Source organism: Neovison vison, chromosome 12 (genome assembly GCF_020171115.1).
Source record: "Neovison vison isolate M4711 chromosome 12, ASM_NN_V1, whole genome shotgun sequence".
Taxonomy (NCBI): Eukaryota; Metazoa; Chordata; class Mammalia; order Carnivora; family Mustelidae; genus Neogale; species Neogale vison.
In genome coordinates, this window is record NC_058102.1 from 126,448,303 (window position 1) to 126,471,412 (window position 23,110).

Below are 23,110 nucleotides of genomic sequence, written 5' to 3' on the forward strand. Positions count from 1 at the left end.
ACAACTTTACAAATGTGCTTATGGTGTAGGTATAGGTACCCTTATAGTTTCTGAAAATTTTAGTTCAACTAAATTCTTTTTCTAACATTAGAGAAATCTTTTATATTATTCCCACACCTTCAAACAGTATCATTCTAATTACTGCCCTTTTCCAAAACAATTCACAGCACATTCATTGAAAGAATGATCTTTTTAGACTTTACCAAAGTAGCATGTATGAAAGAAAAGTCAAGCTTTGTGACTGTGAATAAATAGGTATGTGTTTAGCCACTGATTTTGAATAAATTGCTTATTATAATTTTTATAAAAATGGCATGCTGTTGTGGTTCATAATCAGAATATTGTGAATATTCTTTGAATATTTTTATATTGGTTTGCCAGGATCTTGCCTTCATCTCATTTATGAAGGCCCCAAATACACAAAACCATCTTTTAATGAGAATTTGAATGGTACATACATATTACCCAGTTAAATAACTAAGGAGCTAGTTACCTTTTTTGTTTTATTAGTTTCTAGCTAACTTTTAGGATCCAATAACTGTTCCTTGAAATCCTTTACTAATTTAAGAAAATTGACAAGGAGATTGTCTAAACCCCCAGGAGTCAAAAGTAGATGTCAATTATAACTTCTAAGCCAGTGGCCTTGAGACTTTGACTTCATTCTGTACCATGTGAGAGAGAATCTGGCCAATTTTGCATAACCTGCTTGTACAAGATAAGATTTGAAGGAAATGTGTCTTCACTTATAGAGGCCTTAAAATGGTTGACAAAGCTTCATCCTGATGAACACGTATCATGGATGGAAGATTTTAGAATTCCCAAAATAGTTTTCTGCAGCCAGATTGTGGTGTAATGTAACAGTGAGAAATAAAGAGGGTGGGGATGTAGAGAAAATACTTATTAATATATAGATAATTACCATCATTAAATAGTTTTGAGCTCTGAGACTGAATGCGCTAAAATAAAAAGAGGTACCCAGGAGATTAATTGATTGTCGACTCAGACCCCCATCTACTGTTTTTATGGTTATAAATGTCAGTTTGGGGGATGAAGGTAGAATAATGGTTGACACTGATGAAAGATATTGAATACCAATTGACCCAAGCTACATTTTTAATAATTTATAATTTATATTTGACTATATTGCTATTTTTGTTTATAGTACTTTTGTGAGGTTTTTGTTTTGTATAAATAGTGAAAAATTAGAGATAATATACAACATTTAGTTGAACTATGGCCAATACTTAATTATTTAGCTCTAGGGGGCAGAAGATCTGCAGCTATTATGTGAATCTACAAAAATTACAGTTTTAATTGTTTCATGTTAATTGTTATTGTGTAATCTTAGCTTCATTTATTACTCACACTCCCTTAATTGCATATGCAGTTTTATTTTCAGTGGATCTTACATTCAAGAGACTTTGCATATTCATCATTTTTAAACTCCCATGATAAGAAATCAGCTTACGAATGTTATTCATAAATCGTTTTATAACCAATTGCTTCAATTTTATTCCAAATAAAAGTGTAAACAATTTATATACTATCTATGATATTTTCAAGAATTTTGTTGAATTGTTCTTAGGTCATGGATTTGTTCAGTCCTTAGACAAGTATATAGAGAACACCTATTTGTGCCAAGGGTTGTTTCAGACAAGGGGGAGATAGCAGTAAAAAACAGCAATCCCTGTGTTCATGGAATTACATTTTAGTGAAAGAGAGAAATACAGTAAGTAAAAAAAACAGAATTTTATGTCAAGTGGTGATAAGTGCCATGGAGAACAATAAACCAGAAAGCCAAGAAAAGAAGTGCCACAGATACAGGTAAGATGGAGTTTTAAATAGTGTAGTCAGGCATAGTACATGGAGAGCACATTTACGAGCAGAAAAATCCCCAAGGAGTTGAGGGAGTAAGCCATGTGTATTTTGGAAGGAACCGTAAATGCAAAGGTCCTAATGCAAGAGTCATCTTGGTTTGTATAAGGAAGATCATGGTAAGAGCTAATGCATTTATTCATGAAGGACAGAAACCCATGTAATAATTTTGAGCAGAGGATATATGACCTAACAGACATATTTAAAGGTCAGAAGAGGGTAAGGAGGCAAAATAAAAGTTAGTGTAATCCAGAAAGCGTCATGCTCCCTTGAGTCAGAATTGGTAGTAGTAGCCGAGGTGGTAGGACATAGCGAGATTCTGGATGCTAGTGTACAGACAAAGCAAAGATTTGCTGATGGATATAGTGATGGGTGAGAGCAAGAGATGGGTCATGGATCCAGATTTCTTCCTGAAATAGAATGGATGGAATTTTCATGAGCTGAGATGGGAAGAAAAGTGGAGGATAAAGTCTGGGGAGACAGAAGCAGAAGTTTAGTTTTAGACCCATTTCTATCAAGATGCATGTTAGCTCTCCAAGTGAAAGGGCCAAGACAGCAACAGGATATATAAATATTGGAGTCCAGGGAAGCTGGGACTGAAAGATAATTTTATGGGTCGTTGGCATCTAGGAAGTGTTTTAAATATATGAAATGAGGTGATATTAACAAGATTGTGGGTGTAGAGAAGAGAAGAGATCCAAGGACTGAGCTCTGGGGCATTCTCATGTTACTTGTGTAATGCGGAGGAAATGAAGAAAAACCAGCAAAGGAGACTGAGAATGAAGAGCTAGTAATTGAAGAGGAAAACCAGGAGAGAATCGTGTATCAGAACCTAGTGAAGAAACGGTTTCAAGAAAGAGGGAGTAATCAAGTATATCCAATATTACTGACATGTCAGGTGTGACAAGAAGGAAAAATTAAATATGGGATCTAGCAATATAGGTCATTCCTGATATATGCACTTTCAGTGGAGTGGTAAGGGTACAGAAAAGAAAATAAAGTTCTGATATGCCCTACAACATGAATGAACGTCGAAAACATTATGCTAAGTAAAAGAAGTCAAACACAAAAGGCTCTATATTGTATGATTGTGTTTATGTGAAATGTCCAGAAAAGGCAAATCTATAGAGATGAAAAGAAGGTTGGTGGTCGTCAGAGCCTGAGGAGGAGCAGAGAATGGGGAGTGACTTATAATGGGTATGGGTTTTATTTTGGAGGGATGAAAATGTTTTGGAAGTAGTGGTAATAATTGTACAATATTATAATTGTAGAAAAGCCCCTGAATTGTATACTTTAAAATGGTGAATTTTATGTGAATTTTAGCTCCTTAAAAAAAATCAAAAAACCTCTCTGGAATAGGCTTAGGAAAGGATATGGGGAGAAGAACTCGTGTTGGAGTCCATGTAAATACATAGAACTTAGCGAAGTTAGTTGGAGGGGGTTGTAGGGTCAGAGGGTTTTCTTTCCATGGGTGAAATTTTGGCCCCCTTGTGTAAGTGAAAGAAAACCCGTAGATGTAAAGGAGGGGAGGAAATTGCTAGAATAATTCCTAAAACGGGAAAGAGGAAATGATTTTCTGAAGAAACATGGGCAGCAGTGCAGGGAGATGGGTGGCAGGACTTGGGAAGTTTTCTCCTGTTTCCTCTCATTTTCCCAATGAAATGTGAAGCAACATGATTATCTGAGAATGATGATGGCAAGAAGGAATTGGAAGGTGAAGGAGGGGGTAAAGGATTTTGAATAGCTACCTAGGAGTGGCGGAAAAGGAAAGAAAAGAAAATGTGGTGGGATGGCCACATGCAACCAAGTGAGTAGTCACAGATACGAAGCCATTTCAGTCGGCGTGGTGGTGGGCTCTTGCGTGCTCACCTTCCACCACACAGATACAGGCTGGAGTAGGTCTTGAATTTCCTTCCTGGAGGTCTCAGCGTATCCACAGTGATGCCTTTGACTGGAAATGCTCGGGGCACTCAACTGGACCCATGTTGCTTGTGGTGAGCTCCTGCACTCATTTCTCCTACCCCCACCAGAGCCAATGTTGTGGCTGTCCCAGGTCTTGTGGTTCTTGTCAAGATTGTGGCTCAGGTATTTCTGGAGGAGGGAGTGAGAATTGTCTGGAAGTAGCAACAGGACAGGAAGGATACCTGGTCCACTCTCCAGCTCAGTGTTGGGAGGGTGGTGGAGGAAAAAACAGACACAATGGGAGAAGATGACAGGGGCAGTAGTTCCAGTAGATCAGCTTCCAGCTAAAGAGGACAGTCTATCTTACAGTTGACACATGTTCCATTATGCTTCTCACCATAGGCTTTGTGTTTCCACATTAGGCCGTGTTACTTCATGGATACATGGAAGATTTGGTTTGGGAGCTTGGTAGTCACCACAGGGATCTGGTTAAAATGCAGAAGCACTAGCAGAGTTGTATTGTTCTGTCTCTGTCTCTAGCAGTGTGTAATGGGGTTGCCTGAGGGGAGACGCTGCCACAGAACAGAGTTGGGTGGAGAGTTCTTTCTAGAACAAATGCTAACATTTGAAAAAAGTACATGTGCCTTTCCAGATGCACTTAATCTCATTTCTTGCCAATTTTTAAATTTAACAGATGAAATTTTACCCTGTCCAGAAACATTGAATACGGAGCAGGAGCAGTGCCATCTAGATACAAGTCTTTGCAGTTTTGATTCTACAGATGAAGGACTGAGGGGTAAGTGTTAAATTGAGATGCCCGCCATGAAGGTAGGTAGCCACCCATGAGACTTGGACCACTGGTAGTAATTCAGACCACTACTATTGATACTCACTTGCCAAACTTTGCTGACATTTATGTCCTAAGTTTACCCAAAGTGTTATTGAAAGTCTGTGGTTTATTCAAAGCGTGAAAGATACTAAGTATGTCAATTTAAAGTGATGTTGTTCTGTAAAATAGTTCCATTAAAGACCATCTTTGAATTATATCCAGTGTTTCTTCTTTAAAATTGCAGTGCGATTATGAATAACAAATGATTTAAACTAACTTAGTTCCGTAAGATAGGTCAGGTCAGATACTATGTATGCCATTGAAAGCATTGTAACTGGAGCAGGGGTACAAGAAAAAGTGAAAACATCTTTTTACTTTTAAATGGTAATGGTTTGCCTTCGGGAGGGTGCCCATCTGGGTCAAGGAAGAACTTTTGAAAAACAGGTATGCTGGTATACTCCAAGGCTTGTTGAACCAAAATTTCTAGGTATGAATTAGAATGTGTGTGTGTGCGTGCGGGTGCGTGTGTGTGTGTGTGTGTGTGTGTGTGTGTGTGTGAAGCCTTGATTACAACTCATATGCTATGGCTAAGCAGCCACTCTGGTGACTTTTCCACGTTTCTATAGTGTATCAGATCTGTGGATTGGAATTTGATATGCATGACTGGGCGTCCGAAACATCTGCTGGGCAAATTTCCTGGATGCGCACAAAAGCAAGAGAAATTCCTGCATTAGAATCTAGACCTCAGCAGGATCAAAAGAGTGATGAAGGTAGGAACTAAAAAAAAAATATTCTTTATATATTTTTTTCAGAATTGTGATTTATTGTGAGTGGTATTAAAACATTTCATCAGGGATCCTGATGAAGATACTGAGTATATTTTCTTTCTTTTTTTTTTTTACCAATTTATTTATTTTCAGAAAAACATTATTCATTATTTTTTCACCACACCCAGTGCTCCATGCAAGCCGTGCCCTCTATAATACCCACCACCTGGTACCCCAACCTCCCACCCCCCCGCCACTTCAAACTATATTTAGTAAAAAAAAAAAAATTAAAAAAACCTTATTATCAATAATGTAAAGGAAGAATTATACTAGGTAAACTATTTTAATTTTGTAAATTTTATTATTTTCTTATCATCAGGAGATAATAGATTTTGTGGGAACCAATAGGAAAGGTATTAAAAGGCTTCTATCAAAATGTATTTGCTCTCCCTTTCACTAGTGTTGATAAGTTTCTTTTTCATCTAATATTAAGTTTGTGTTTCTGTTTATTGTTCTTTCCACTGTTTTTCTTTCTTTTTTTTTTGAGGAGGCATATTGTTAGTCTTTTCTTAAAGTAGTAATTTAAGATTTTACTTAATTTAAGATTTTTCAGAAAGCAATAGCTGTTTTTTCTTCTTCCATGTAGATTTTTTTTTATATAAAGATTTTATTTATTTATTTGACAGAGAGAAATCACAAGTAGATGGAGAGGCAGGCAGAGAGAGAGAAGCAGGCTTCCTGCTGAGCAGAGAGCCCGATGCGGGCCTCGATCCCAGGACCCTGAGATCATGACCTGAGCCGAAGGCAGCGGCTTAACCCACTGAGCCACCCAGGCGCCCTTCCATGTAGATTTTACTTTCTCCATAGTTTTGCCTTTTCTGGAATGTCATATAGTTGGCATTATACAATAGGTAGCCTTTTTAGATTGACTTCTTTCATTCAGTAATATGCATTTAAGATTCCTCTATGTCGTTTCATGGCTTGATAGCTTATTTCTTTTTCATAGTGAATCATATTCCATTGCTTGGATGTGCCAGACGTTATTCACCTACTGAAGGACATCTTAGTTGCTTCCAAGTGTTTTGCAATTATGAATAAAGCTGCCATAAACATCTATGTGAAGGTTTTTGTGTAGACCTAAGTTTTCACCTCTTTTGGGTAAATGCCAGACACCATGATTGCTGGATCATGTAGTAAGAATGTTGGGTTTTGTAAGAAACTACCAAGCTGTCTCCCAAAGTAAAGGTACCATTTTTTATTCCCATCACCAGTGAATGAGAGATCTTGTTGCTTCCCATCCTCTCCAGCATTTGGCAATGTCAGTGTCCTGGATTCTGGCCATGCTAATGGGTGTGTAGTGGTATCTCCTTGTTTTAGTTTGCATTTCCCTAATGTCTTATGGTACGCAGTGCCTTTTTATATGCTTACTTGCCATCCATATGTCTTCTTTGGTGAGATGTTTGTTAAGGTCATAAGTTTTTGGTTTTTTATCTTTTATCATTTTCTTTCTTTCTTTTTTTAAAGATTTCATTTATTTATTTGAAAGAAAGAGAACATAAGCAGGGGGAGAGGCAGAGGGAGAGGCCGGCTGCCCTGCTGAACCTGGAGCCCAATACAGGGCTTAATTCCAGGACCCTAGGATCATGACCTGGGCTAAAGGCAGACGCTTAACCAGCTGAGCCACCCAGTCATCCCTATCATTTTCTTTATTCACCATTGTTTCTTTTATTTCATGCCCTTGATTTCTTTTCCTTCTTGAAAAGCTTCACTTACTAATTGTCCTTTAATTTAGAAAAGATCTGTGGTGATGGGCTTGCTTAACGTTTCTGTTATAAACTTAGAATATTTTTAATGACCTCACTCCTAAATAATAATCAATCAGGTCAGGCGATTTTCTAAAGAAAGTCTGTATATTTTGTTTCTAAGCACATGGAGATGGTTCTTTATTTCCTGATATCTACGGTAGTCATTGGGAAGTCTGAACTCATCTAATTGTTTTTCAGTTTTATGCAGATTTAAAAAAAAGTTTATCTCTAATGTTTGAAAATGTCACTATAATGAGTACAGATCATGAATATATTTTTAATTAAATTTTTCAATGCTCAGAATGTATGCATTTCATCACTTGTGGAAATGGTATGTTACTCTTTTCTAATAATTCTCGTTGAGTCCCTCTGTTCTTATCTTCTTGAGTTCCTATTAAATATATGTCCTGGGGGCCTGTGTGTTAGTGTTTTCTATTTTTGCCCTTATTCTTTATTCTTATTTTTGTCTTCCACTTCTGTTATGCCTTTGTAGTTTTTTTTTTTAGAGATTTTATTTATTTATTTGCCAGATAGAGAGGGAGAGAGAGCAAGCGAGCACAGGCAAAGAGGCAGGCAGAGGCAGAGGGAGAAGCAGGTTTCCTGCCGAGCAAGGAGCCCGATGTGGGACTCAATCCCAGGACCCTGGGATCATGACCTGAGCCGAAGGCAGCTGCTTAACCAACTGAGCCACCCAGGCATACGCTTCTTTTTTATTTCCTGTTTTAGTATTTCAATTATACTTCCCTTTTCACCCTTTATTTAGTGCTTGCTCTGAATTTGTGAACTTCATTTACAACTAATCCAATTCCACTTTCAAATAGTTTCATACTTCTTCATGTAATGCAAGTATCTTATAATAACAAAATATTCCCAATTCCTCCCTCCTGTCCCTTGCATCATTGTTGACATTCATTTCACTTATTTGCAAACTATAATCATCAAATGCATTGTGGCTGTTACTATTTTGAACAAACTATGCTCTTTTGGATCAGTTAAGGAAACTATAAATTAAGGATTTTGCCAAAACTTAGCAACTGATATGTTTTATTTATTGCTTTCCTAGTACTGTTCCTTCCTTTATTTAGATCTGAGGTTCTGACAGATATCATTTTCCTTTTCTTTGAAGAATTTCTTCTGATGTTCCTTAAATTCAAAGCCATTGTTTCCTTGTTTATTTTTTGTTTAGATAATCTGTCCATTGATGTAAGTGGGGGGGTTAAAGTCTCCTACTATTATTGTATTATTATCAATTAGTTCATGTTTGTTATTGTTTTATGCATTTGAGCGCTTCCAAGTTGGGTGCATAAATATTTACAATTGTCACATCTTCTTGTTGGGTTGTCCTTCTTATTATGATATGGTGCCCGTCTTCATCTTTTGTTATAGTATTTGGTTTAAAGTCTAGTTTGTCTGGGGGCCTGAGTGGCTCAATCAGTGGAATATTTGATTTTTGGTTTTAGCTCAGGTCATGATCTCAGGGTTATGAGATCAAGTCCCATGTCCGGCTCCACAGTTAGTGCAGAGTCTGCTTGTGATTCTCTCCCTCTAGCACTGCCCCTCCCCCTGCTTGCATGCTTTCCTTCTCTCTCTAAAATAAATAAGTAAATCTTTAAAAAAAATAAAATCTAGTTTGTCTAATATATGTATTACTACTCCTGCTTTATTTTGGCATCCATTTTCATGGTAAATGTTTGTCCATCCCTTTACTTTCAATCTATAGACATATTTAGGTCTAAAATAAATCTCTTTTAGGCAGCATATACATAGGTCTTAATTTTTTTTTCCTTTCTGACAATCTATGTCTTCCTAATGGAGCATTTAGTCCATTTACATTCAAAGTAACTATTTAAAGATCTGTATTTATTGACATTTTATTACTGTTATATTGTTGCTTCTAGAGATTTTCTCTGATCCTTTCTTATTTTTGTCCCTTTTGGTCTCTCTTTTGTACTCAAAGACTCCTCTTTAATATTTCTTGCAGGGCAGTTTTAGTGGTCACAGACTTCTTTTTTTTTTTTTTCCAATTTATTTATTTTCAGAAAAACAGTATTCATTATTTTTTCACCACACCCAGTGCTCCATGCAAGCCGTGCCCTCTATAATACCCACCACCTGGTACCCCAACCTCCCACCCCCCCACCACTTCAAACCCCTCAGACTGTTTTTCAGAGTCCATAGTCTCTCATGGTTCACCTCCCCTTCCAATTTACCCAAATTCCCTTCTCCTCTCTAACGCCCCTTGTCCTCCATGCTATTTGTTATGCTCCACAAATAAGTGAAACCATATGATAATTGACTCTCTCTGCTTGACTTATTTCACTCAGCATAATCTCTTCCAGTCCCGTCCGTGTTGCTACAAAAGTTGGATATTCATCCTTTCTGATGGAGGCATAATACTCCATAGTGTATATGGACCACATCTTCCTTATCCATTCATCCGTTGAAGGGCATCTTGGTTCTTTCCATAGTTTGGCGACCGTGGCCATTGCTGCTATAAACATTGGGGTACAGATGGCCCTTCTTTTCACGACATCTGTATCTTTGGGGTAAATACCCAGGAGTGCAATTGCAGGGTCATAGGGAAGCTCTATTTTTAATTTCTTGAGGAATCTCCACACTGTTCTCCAAAGAGGCTGCACCAACTTGCATTCCCACCAACAGTGTAAGAGGGTTCCCGTTTCTCCACATCCTCTCCAAAAAATGTTGTTTCCTGTTTTGTTAATTTTGGACATTCTAACTGGTGTAAGGTGATATCTCAATGTGGTTTTAATTTGAATCTCCCTGAGGGCTAATGATGATGAGCATTTTTTCATGTGTCTGATAGCCATTTGTATGTCTTGATTGGAGAAGTGTCTGTTCATATCTTCTGCCCATTTTTTGATGTGTTTGCCTGTTTCGTGTGGGTTGAGTTTGAGGAGTTCATTATAGATCCTGGATATCAACCTTTTGTCTGTACTGTCATTTGCAAATATCTTCTCCCATTCTGTGGGTTGCCTCTTTGTTTTGTTGACTGCTTCCTTTGCTGTGCAGAAGCTTTTGATTTTGATGAACTCCCAAAAGTTTATTTTCGCTTTTGTTTCCTTTGCCTTTGGAGACGTATCCTGAAAGAAGTTACTGTGGCTGATATCAAAGATATTACTGCCTATGTTCTCCTCTAAGATTCTGATGGATTCCTGTCTCACATTGAGGTCTTTTATCCATTTTGAGTTTATCTTTGTGTACGGTGTAAGAGAATGGTCGAGTTTCATTCTTCTACATATAGCTGTCCAGTTTTCCCAGCACCATTTATTGAAGAGACTGTCTTTTTTCCACTGTATATTTTTTCCTGTTTTATCAAAGATTAATTGAACATAGAGTTGAGGGTCCATATCAGGGCTCTCTACTCTGTTCCACTGGTCTATGTGTCTGTTTTTATGCCAGTACCATGCTGTCTTGGTGATCACAGCTTTGTAATAAAGCTTGAAATCAGGTAAGGTGATGCCGCCAGCTTTATTTTTGTTTTTCAACATTTCCTTAGCGATTCGGGGTCTCTTCTGATTCCATACAAATTTTAGGATTATTTGCTCCAGCTCTTTGAAGAATGCCGGTGGAATTTTGATCAGAATGGCATTAAAAGTATAGATTGCTCTAGGCAGTATAGACACTTTAACAATGTTTATTCTTCTGATCCAAGAGCATGGAATGGTCTTCCATCTTTTTGTGTCTTCTTCAATTTCTTTCATGAGTGTTCTATAGTTCCTCAAGTACAGATCCTTTACCTCTTTAGTTAGGTTTATTCCAAGGTATCTTATGGTTCTTGGTGCTATAGTAAATGGAATCAATTCTCTAATTTCCCTTTCTGTATTTTCATTGTTAGTGTATAAGAAAGCCACTGATTTCTGCACATTGACGTGGCAGGATACAAAGTCGATATCTTTTTAAAAGAATATTGAATTGAAATTTCCTAATTTCAGAAACTAGGAGCAGATTTCAGTGCATTTAAAAATCACATATAGAAATGAAAGCCTATAATTTGTAGTTGACAAAATCATTTTAAAACATCGTATCCCTAAAAATAATGAATAAATAAATAAGGAATGAATAAAACATCCTATCCCTTTAAGTAAAATATTTGTCTTCCAAGCCTGATTTTGAAAAGTCCACAAAGCAATAATTTTGTTCAAACAGAAAGCAGCTCATTTTTTCCTAAATTGCTTCCTTTTCCTTTATTTTTCAGGTTACTATATCTGGTTAGGAGCTAAGGATGCTTCTACTCTTAACCAGTTAGACAGCAAAGCTTATTTAAATAGCTCTCTGTGTCACTGCCTGGGCAAGAGCTGCCATCTTCAATTCTATTATTCCATGGAAAACAGTGTTCTGAGAATAGGACTATACAATAATAAGGTGAGAAGAAACTTACATTTATCTCAAATTCATTTAATGAGTGAAATTTCTATTTGGCAACTTGTGTTTCTATTTCTCATTTGTGTGTAGGCTTTAGGTATTCTTTAACTTGACTTATTTAGTATACCTTTGAAAAGAAATATTAAGAACCTGATTTAAGACCTACTGTGATGTAGGTGTGCCTGGGCGGCTCAGTTGGTTAAATGTCCTACTCTTGATCTCAACTCAGGTCTTGATCTCAAGTTGTGAGTTCAAGACCAGTGTTTGGATCCACGATGAGAATGGAGCCTACTTAAAAGAAAAAAACCAAAACCAGCATGTAGAAAATATAATGTGATAATTTGTATAATATTATTTTACAAAATCATTAAAAATTCATGAAAGTATATTAAAGAAACTATAGGCCTAATAAAAATGATATTTGAGATTCTGTATTATTGGCTCATATTGACTTTCTGATGGGATCTGTTTTGGATTTTAGATCCATATATCACTAGATCTATAATTATGATGGAAACAAATTACTAGTTATGGTACCAGCAGATACAATTTTAGAGACTGGTAATTACTGATTAAATACAAACAAATGAGTCATTGGAATGGGCAAAAATGGCTCATTGGGTTGAATGAAAGTTGCAGTGGTTATGCTAGCAAATAAAACAACTCTAAGCTTTTTTTTAAAAAAATATACCTAACTTTAACGGAAAACAATCCTTCACAAGTGGAAAAATATCAGAGGCACTTTGAGAATTTCTATTGTGAAGAAAATTTATTTATAGATGGAATTTTTAAAAAATCACAGGCATAAATAGTGGTCATTCTAGCAATGGGAAACATTTGACTATAATTGCAGGAATCCTGAAAGGAAAAAGGAAGATAGTAAAAACATCCAAGTCAGATTCTTTTGGCTTCAGGGGCTTTGAATAAATCAAGTTGACACTTCCTCCTCATGTTGGCCAGATTCATTTTCCAACAAAAGTTTATTTACCATCTATTCTTAAGTATCACAGACCATCTGTCAATAACATTTTCTTCTGTTTTGTTTGCTTCTGAAGTCTGAAGTGCCATCATAATTAATCCTTAGATATGACCTATTAGCTGCCTATTACTGGGAGAACTGAAAATTCAAAAGGGATTCTCTATTTTTCCCCCCCTGGTTCTATCACATCACTGTTCTCTTTTTCTTTTGTATCATTTTCTTCATGCCCAGTCTTTTTTCTTCTACCTCTTCTTTTCCAAAACATTCACAGAGTTCTAAAGCATGAAATTAGAGGAATAGGCTCGTTAGGTGGCCTAATATAATTTGTTTGTTTTTATGGATGAGATACAATTTCTAGCATTCTATAATTATGTTATATTTTGGTGACATTTTTATTGTAGCATTTGACAGTAAAATAATTTTGTTGAGTTTATGTTATAGTTAAAGGTGCTTTAAAAAATATATGGTCCTGGGTGACTAGGTGGCTCAGTCAGTTAAGCATTAGCCTTTGGCTCAGATCATAATCCCAGAGTGCTGGGACTGAGTTCTGCATCAGGCTTCCTGATCAGTGGGGAGTTTGCTTCTCCCTCTACCTTCCTCCACCCTGCTTGTGCTCATGTTCTCTTTCTCTCTCTCAAACAAATAAATAAAGTCTTTAAAAAAATATATGTTCCCATGATAGTACTTTTCACATGACAGGCAATTACTATTCACTGAATGTTGAATGAGTATCTTAACTTTGAGTAGAAATTTGTTCAGTATGGCTCCCAATCCTAAAAATTATTTTGATCTACCTTGAACATGAGTGATGGATTATAAACTTTGGGACTATATAAGAAAAGATTATAAACAAATTGACTCCAGATACCACATCATCTAATACGAATAGAATTATCAGAGCTCCATCTCCCACATTATAAGAAAAGAAGTTAGTCATGGAGAACTGACCTAATGAATTAATTAGAACCGGTGGGGGCATACATCTCAGAGCACTGAGTGGTGTTTTGTTTATTAGTTTACCCAGTATTCTGCAAGGCAATCTCCTGTTTTTTTTTTCATACTATTGGCTCTGATCTCTACATATAATGTATAACATACTGGTCACCAATGGAAAATCTGCATCAAAATACATTTAAGTTTTGAGCTCATGTTTTATCACAAAGTTAAAAAGGACTCCAAACCTATTGTTTAAAACATTAGCACTTCATGAGATGATCATTTAAATCTTCCATGAATAGAATATAGACAACAACCCTTAGGATATGTGCAGGTAAATCAAGGAATACCTAGGAAGGATGGTGAAGGTAGTTTTTTCTATATTTTCAGAGGGCATCAGACCTTGAGAAGTAGATAACACAGGTAAAAGACAAGTTGTTAAATAAAAAGTTGACTCTGTTAGGATCAGCTTAAGTGTGTAGCCGTTCTAGTTTGTACCATATCAGGTCTCTATCTTCTATAAAATAATAACCTTAGCAACAGCCTATCCTTTATACTGAAGAGATTTTTCACGTCAGTGAGCCAAGGATAGCGAGGTGCCCAGCTTGTGGTACCTTTTAGATATTTTTAAAATATCCGGTGACAAATAGGGAGAACACATAGTTGGGGCAGGGAAGAAAATGCCTTAGAACATATCTTTTCTCATATGATACTGTTTTTATTTATTTATTTATTCATTCATTCATTTTTAGATTTTTAAAAATTTATTTGACAGACAGAGATCACAAGTAGTCAGAGAGGTAGGCCAGGGCAGGGTTGTGGGGAGCAGGCACCCTGCCGAGCAGAGAGCTTGATGTGGGGCTTGATCCCAGGATGCTGAGATCATGACCTGAGCTGAAGGCAGAGGCTTAACCCACTGAGCCAGACACCCCAAAACTGTTTATAAAAAGGAAAGCCATCATAAGCTTTCCTTGAAGGAAAGTCTTTGCCAAAGTACATGTTCCTGTTCCTGCATCTAATCAGAAGTAGTTAATTTGTTTATTTGAGAGAGAGAGAGAGAGAGGGAGAGAGCAGAATGAGCAGAGCAAGAAGGGGGAGGGGCAAAGGGAGAAGAAGAAACAGACTCCCTGCTTGAGTAGGGAGCCTGATGCAGGGCTCCATCCTAGAACCCTGGGAGCATGACCTGGGATGCTTAACCAAGACTGAGCCATCCAGGCACCCCTCAAAAATAGTTTTAAAAGAACAAAAAAACAAGCTGGAAATTGGGACCTTTGATTTCTCACTGGCAGAGAGAAGGATAAGCTTAGGTCTCTTAGGAGATAGAGCAATTCTTTCCTTGAAAGGTAAAATGGCATTATTGATCCTAGTCTAGGGGAGTAAAGATACTTAAAAAAATTGATTGATTGATTATAAGATAATAGAAAATTAAAACGTCACTTGAAAGTTTTTTCTGAGCCGAGGGCTTCTTTCTTACATGGGTACCTGTTGAAAGTGACTAGGTAAGAAGAGTCTGAGAGTTAGGACAGAATAAAATAAAAGCTGCTTTTATTTAACTGAAGTAAACTTTTTCTTTGTCGTTACTTGTGTTGTCAGACAGGAAAATGCGATAAAAAAGATCTGTATTAACCATTAACTTAGAGTACAAAAAGCCACTGAAGTTTAGAAAGAATTCTGCTCACTTTTCAAAAAAATGTAAACACATTCTTCTTTGGGTAGAGTAGAGGGGAATTAATTAGTCATTGTGAAAAAAGAGCACAAATGCTCTAAGTTATTTTCGTAAGATGGAAAGTGAAGGGACATGATGAATGAAACTTGCCAAGCGTGTCACTTAAAGCGTCTGCGCAAGAGATAAGTGTCTCGAGGCTAAATAGGTGAAGTTGCATAGGAAATTATTCCAAGAAAAATTAGCTGTGTGTCCCAACTGTGTATAACTCCGCTTCCTCCTGAAGTGACCCAGAAGCTCTCAGCTGAAAATACGTCTACCATGGACGTTTCACTGTCTTGTCGAAGTCGTAACAGTTGATATGAATAAGTAATAAAATGAAGTACATTTTAATGGGTTTAGACTATCTTCTGAAATATTTAAGACTTGGAAATTGGAGTAGACATCAGAGGGTAAAGGACTAAGTTGAGAATAGATTCATTTTTAGAAAATGTTGGTTATGAATGAAATAAGTGAAGCTGAGGGGAGATTGATGTTTGCGAGAGTCTGAAAGAAGTCCAAGTGCCATGTGTCATTTGAATTACAATGAGATGTCACCTTCCAGTGTTGTCTTCTGTCCTACAGTAGAAGGAGGGCACAGTCTGAGATGTATTTATGCCACTGCATTTTCACTATACTGATACACACACACAAAAATCAGTGCATCCGTTGGGTAAATATTACAAACAATCTGGACTGTCTTTACCAAGGAAATGTCAAATGAACTTATATGTTTGGTAGAATCTAAAGAATTTATTATTTCAGAGCATAAATGCATGGTCATAAATCATAAAGCACAATAAAATAGGCAAAACTTTGGACTACATTATGGAATTTTATTAAGTATCTTACCTTATAGTGTATAGTAGAAACATAATTTTGCATACACTTTGCCACCTGGAAAATGATCATTTCACAGATGCATGACATAGAGAACTCTAGACAGCACAAAAAGGTCTGATAGAATGACAAGAGAGTCAAATAGAAATATAATCTCCAGGAAATAACTGTATTGTTTGGAACTTGGAATGAATTCTCCCATAGGGGAAAAAAAGTATTTCAATTTATTGAGATTGTGCAGAAAAATATATCTGATAACATTGTTTTTTTAAACTTCCATATTAAGTGTTTGCCTGTCATTTCTTTTCTAATGTCTTGACAATATAATAAAATGTAGTAATATTATTGGGACCAACATTAAAGTAGCTGGCAGTATGAATTCCTACTTAAATTTGTATTTTTGAAGTACTTTATCTAAAATTCTTTTTAAGGGGTACCTGTGTGGCTCAGTGGGTTAAAGCCTCTGCCTTCGGCTCAGGTCATGATTCCAGGGGTCCTGGGATCTAGCCTGCATCTGGCTCCCCTCAGCAGGGAGCCGGCTTCCTCCTCTCTCTTTTTCTGCCTGCCTCTCTGCCTACTTGTGATCTCTGTCTGTCAAATAAATACAAATCTTTAAAAAAAATAAAATTGTTTTAAAATGTTTGTTCTGTCCTTACTTGCCATCGTAAAAAAAAATAAACAGATTTACTATATAGATATGCTTTATTTCCTTATTTTTTTATTTTTTATTTATTTTTTTTAATAATTTTTTTTTTAAAGATTTTATTTATTTATTTGAGAGAGAGAGACAGTGAGAGAGAGCATGAGCGAGGAGAAGGTCAGAGAGCGAAGTAGACTCCCCATGGAGCTGGGAGCCTGATGTGGGACTCGATCCCGGGACTCCAGGATCACGCCCTGAGCCGAAGGCAGTCGTCCAACCAACTGAGCCACCCAGGCGTCCCGAATTTCCTTATTTTTTTAAAAGACTGTTTTTCGGGTTGAGCCTCTGCCTTTGGCTCAGGTCATGATCTCAGGGTCCTGGGATGGAGCTCCAAATCAGGCTCCCTACTCCGTGGGGAGCCTGCTTCCCCCTCTCTCTCTTTGCCTGCCTCTCTGCCTGCTTGTGATCTCTCTCTCTGTCAAGTAAATAAATAAAATCTTAAAATAAAAAATAAAGACTGTTTTTATAGAGAAGTTTTAGGTTCCTAGCAAAATTAGGGGGCAAGTACAGAGATTTCCCATTTTCTTCCTGTCCCCACACACGCAGAGCCTCCCCATTACCAGTCCTCCCTGAGAGTGGTACCTTTGTGATAAATGATGAACCAGCATTGACATGTCATTATCACTGAAAGTCCATAGTTTACATTAGGGCTCTGGTTTGGTGTTGCACGTCCCACGCATTTGGACAAATGTTTAATGACATATGTCCACCCTATGTTATCGTACAGAGTATTTTCACTGTCCTAAATATCCTCTGGGCTCTGCCTTTTCATCCTTCCCTCCCTCCATTTTATTGTTCCTTTAAAAAAGGTCATATACCTTTTTACCAATACTTTAGGCTTCCTAGTACTTGGTGTGGTGCAGGTAGGGTAAACTCTACTGAAATGTAATTGAGAGAGTACATATGGAACCATGAGGGTAGAATTTGGGGAATGACTAATGTCGTTTCATTTGAATCGAAGGAAGAAGAAGTATTTTGGATATACAACACATCAACTGACGGAAAATGGGTGAAAGCAGAGGTGTTAATACCAGAAAGCCTGAAGACGTTTAAGGTACACAATGGAAAAACAAGTATTCTTTTTTTTTTTTTCTTCCAATTTATTTATTTTCAGAAAAACAGTATTCATTATTTTTTCACCACACCCAGTGCTCCATGCAAGTTGTGCCCTCTATAATACCCACCACCTGGTACCCCAACCTCCCACCCCCCCCCCCCCGCCACTTCAAACCCCTCAGACTGTTTTTCAGAGTCCATAGTCTCTCATGGTTCATCTCCCCTTCCAATTTACCCAAAAGCACATACCCTCCCCAATGTCCATAACCCTACCCCCCTTCTCCCAACCCCCCTCCCCCCAGCAACCCACAGTTTGTTTCGTGAGATTAAGAGTCACTTATGGTTTGTCTCCCTCCCTATCCCATCTTGTTTCATGGATTCTTCTCCTACCCACTGAAGCCCCCATGTTGCATCACCACTCCCTCATATCAGGGAGATCATATGATAGTTGTCTTTCTCCGCTTGACTTATTTCGCTAAGCATGATACGCTCTAGTTCCATCCATGTTGTCGCAAATGGCAAGATTTCATTTCTTTTGATGGCTGCATAGTATTCCATGAAAAACAAATATTCTTTTATATCATAAGTTAAACTTGTAGCTTTGCAGTAGTGAATTTTATCACCCATTGCTAAATTTAAATTAGGACTTAGATTAAGGATGTAGATTTGTGTATTTGGAGAGAACAATTGCCTACTTCCTTTCATTGTACTTAGCCTTTCCCCAGCCCCATTACTCCTATATAAAGCCTCTTCATTGTACATGGGCTCTCCTCCTACCCTCTCTAACCCCAACACCATGCATTGCCAACAAGGAAGAAAATGTCATTACAAAGTAGATAAAAAATAAATTGGTATTGAAAACCAGTAAAAACCATACAAATGTTTTGAAGGCAGTAATTCATATCTTTATAAAATATGGTTATATCTACCTGTGCAAAGATATATCTGAAATATACATGTGCCCAGTGGGAATATGATCTCTTAAGAAAATGAACTTGGGATTTTTGTATTGTATATAAAGTTGAGATTGTGCAGAAAAATATATCTGATAACTTTTTTTTTAGCTTTCATATTAAATGCTTGTCCATCATTTCCTTCTTTTCTAATATCCTAGCAACACTGCAAAATGTAGCAATGTCAGTGTGATCAACATTTAAGTAAGTGGTATTATTGTTATTTATAATTTTACTTTTGAAGTGTAGTATTTTATTTAAAATCCCATTCTTTTTTGTTATATGAAGAGTGTATGAATATGCTTATGCTGGACTGTGAGTATAAAATAATAAGACTGTACATGTGGCTCATGAAACCAATTTCATTCCTTTATAGTAATATTGCATATATACATTTTTCTAGGTGCTGAAAGGGAGAACCCAAATGATACTGAACTGTAACCCATACAGATTTTTAGAATCCCATTTACTGCTGAGATTGGAATTTCTGAACCATAGCGTTTTTGTATTAATCACAGTGAAGTTGAGGTTTATATCATAGCCAATTGAATTAATATTTGACACTATTTTAATTTTCTAAGCTGATATTTATCTTTATAACTTCTGAAAGAGGTACTAAATGATTAGAGTTTCATTCTTTTATATAAACTGAATATTAAAGTTGGTCTTGTTATTTAATTCAAAGACAAAATAAAAAGAGTAATTTGGGAGTTATTCTAGATTTCCAAGTGCATATTAAATGTAATTAACTTTCAATAATAGCACCTTTTTCAAATCTAAGTTTAAATGCATCAATTTTTGAAACCCAAACTAATGTCATTTTTGCATACCTAATCTCTTGCTGCTATAAACATATACGGCTGTAGGTCCAATAATTTATACATAATTATACTATGATATTCACTATGGGGAATGTATATAGCAGCATATAGGTTTCCTATTATTAGATATGATTTGAATATAGTATCTTCTGAACTAAATTGTTAAATATATTTGCAAACTGAGACATAATCCTTAACAAATATATATATATATTTTTTTCCTCATATTTTTGTAAAGGAGAAAACCTATCCAGAAACTTTCAGCTGGAAAAAATGAAAAGGAATTAATCTTTCTTCCAAGTATCTTATTTATACACAAATAATGCCTAGTTCATTGCTGTTCAATAGTATTTTCTGTTCTAGGGGAAAATGTAAGTATCTGTACTCTCAAATATGGTAGAAGGTAGGCATGGAAGACTGCTGAACACTTGCAAAGTGACTAGTATGTCTGAAGAACTGAACTTTAATTTTATTTTAGTTAATTTAATTTGAAATAGCCCTTTGCAGCTGTGGCCACCCTATTGGACAGGAGAGAATTAGTTACTTGATAAAGTCAGCTATTCATACCTCTCCTTCTGTCTGGTGTTCGCCAACCATTGCTCTTGGTGGAACCTCAAGGAACATTAATAATTTGATATAGTATTTTACATTGGACTAGCAAGGATGGTTGTTTACTTGCTAATGTTGCATACCCTCCAAAAAAGCTAGTAATTTGACTGGAGAAAATGAGATTTATTTCTTTTAATTGGCACTTCTTTAATTATTAGAGAAATTCTTCTTTTGTGAAAATAGATTTTTATATTTAGTCTTTTATGTTTTCTGTTCATCTGTTGTGTCCTTTACTATTTGTCTAACCTTTCCCTGCCTGCATTCCAACACTAAATGCAGTACTTTAAAAACCAGATGTAGTTGTAGCTCTTCTTGTATAAGTAGTGATAATGCTTATTCTTTTTCCTGCATGTTAAAGAGAGCCATGAAGATGATGCCCAAGTTAAAAGTTAGCAGGCAGGGACATGGCCCATGGTTTAAGTGGCATGTTGTATTTCATTGGATCATGAGTGGTTTCTCAGAGGCCTCAGTGGATCTATTGTGTCTATATCTTTATACTTTTCCCCTTGGGGACATAGATTATGGATTGCTGAACTTTATTAAATGTAGGGTTTTTTTTCCATTCAGATCAATTACACGTGTGAGTCAGGTTTCCCAAGTGGGAACTTTGGTGGTTGTATTTGCTGGCTCTTTTAATAGGTATTTGTCTCGGTAATTATTAAATGTCTATTATTCCTTTTTGGACGGGTTCTTTAAAAGAGATTATAAACTCATAAATTGTTCATGTTTTGCTTTTTTAAGATTATATTTGAAGGCACTCTTCTGAGCTGGAAAGGTTTTATTGGGATGCGTCAGCTCTGGGTCTATGCTTGCGCACTTGCCCCACCCAGAAGGCTTTGCCCTAAGGATGAGTTCACTTGTGCCAGTGGCCAATGCATTTCCCAAGAATTGGTTTGTGACTCTCATCCGGACTGTTCTGATGACAGTGATGAAGACCCAACAACTTGTTGTAAGTGAAGTAATGGTTTACTTGTTCACACGCTCACATTCATGACTGTGTTTGGATTTAAGTCTTTGCTTTGGGTGAGTCAAAGTTAGTATGTATAACATGAAATGAATACACATTCCCAGTCTGCAGCTATTAGCACTGTCCTTTGGAGGGGGGTCTCTATGCTAATATAGGCTTTGGTGCTTTTTGTTAACACGGCAACATGGCGTGTGTGTGTGTATTGGTTAAAAAGGAAAATGGGTGGGAGAAGGAACCTCTTTATACTATTACCTTGGGAGACATATATTATGGATTGCTGACCTTTATTAAATATAGGGCATCTTCCATTCTGACCTCTTATGTAGAAGGCTGTGGGGAGGGGTTGAAGAGGAAGGGCTGTCACTGCCTTCTAGGCAGCCATGATGACTATAGAAATCATGTCAGCCATGGTTGGATTCATGACTGGGTAAAATTTAGGTCCAACAGCTGCCTTTTAGGACTTTGATGGAGAGTCTTTGATAGGAGTGATGACAAGAAATCCCATTATTATTCAAACCTAGTTGTATTTGAAAGGAAATATAATTTAATTTACAGCCCACATGATGGTTCTCATCTGAGGTAACTTAGCAACTAAGATACTTGTGTGTCTTTGGAAATGATGGATTCTAACTAAATGAATCCAAATCCCCTATTGCAAACAAGTGGGTTTTCTTAATTATTAAAAATTTGACATTTATTTTGTTGCACTGTTTTATTTTAGTATGTGTGTTGTTGAACAAGAGAAAAATATTGCAACAAGATAAATGTGTCACCTTTTTAATGAGAAGTTCTTTGTACAAAATGCTTCTGTTGATGGGGAGGGATTTTATTAAGAGCAATAGAAAGGGATACAGGAAAGAGGCGATGGGAAAGCCAGGGAAGACTCCTCTGCCTATTGGGAAACAGCACCATTAATTCCTCAGACACCTAGTTTTAACAGTAGTTGTAAACAAAACAATCTACTTCTCAATATGATCTCCATGGAATTTTTGGGTGCGGTCTTTTTTCACTCAAAAAAACATGTGAGGGTAATTCACTATCTCTAATATGAGTGTCAGTTTCTTTTCTGTGCTTTAAAATTTCTCACAACTTGGTCCATTTCTTTGGAGAGATTCACCTTTCGAATGGTTTGCATTATTCTCACTTTAACTGAAAGTAAATGTATTTCCTCTTTTCACTTGTACATATTGACACTTTTTTTTCTCTCCCCTCCCCCCCAAAGGGTTCTTTATCCTCTCCTTTTAACTGGTTTTCTTAATAAAATTCTACCTGGAGTATTAGTAGATACTTCAGCATTTGATTTTGAACATATTTTCCCATTTCTCTTCCTCTGTTGAAGTTTCATTGGTTACATATTTAAGATTTTTCCAGTGGGGTGTATCTTTTTTTTTTTTTTTTAAAGATTTTATTTATTTATTTGAGAGAGAGAGACAGTGAGAGAGAGCACGGGCGAGGAGAAGGTCAGAGAGCGAAGCAGACTCCCCATGGAGCTGGGAGCCTGATGCAGGACTCGATCCCGGGACTCCAGGATCACGCCCTGAGCCGAAGGCAGTCGTCCAACCAACTGAGCCACCCAGGCGTCCCCAGTGGGGTGTATCTTGACATCATTCTGCTATTTGCTTTTTTTTGAATGAAGACTAGATGTCCATGGTTATTAACAAATAGTGTTAGTGTGTTTAATTTTCAAAATTATGTAACTTCATTTGAACCAAGAAAATCTGGCATGCTTTCTTGAAATCAACTTCATATAGTGGTTATGATATGACAATGTAGCCATATTGCATATTATAAAATATTTATGTATTTTGATGCATATTTATCTATATTTGATGCCAACATGAGTATTTCATGTCAATATTTGTACAATCATGTTTGTTTTAAGGAAATTGCTTATAGAACAATGGAATTATTTGAATTGATACTACATTATTTTCTGCATTAGGATATTTAATACATTTGTGAATACATACACATGCTCACGTATAT

At 36.6% G+C, this 23,110-nt stretch overlaps 1 protein-coding gene across 1 annotated transcript in view; it reads left to right on the top strand.

The window, feature by feature from the left end:
- The window catches only part of MALRD1 (MAM and LDL receptor class A domain containing 1), an 838,152-nt gene that overhangs the window by 120,705 nt on the left and 694,337 nt on the right, over window positions 1–23,110 (top strand). Inside the window, exons 8-12 of the mRNA XM_044228594.1 lie at window positions 4,472–4,573; window positions 5,233–5,376; window positions 11,395–11,561; window positions 17,680–17,772; window positions 20,899–21,106. Of these exons, the coding sequence (XP_044084529.1) occupies window positions 4,472–4,573; window positions 5,233–5,376; window positions 11,395–11,561; window positions 17,680–17,772; window positions 20,899–21,106 (714 nt within the window). The remainder of the gene's footprint in view (window positions 1–4,471; window positions 4,574–5,232; window positions 5,377–11,394; window positions 11,562–17,679; window positions 17,773–20,898; window positions 21,107–23,110) is intronic.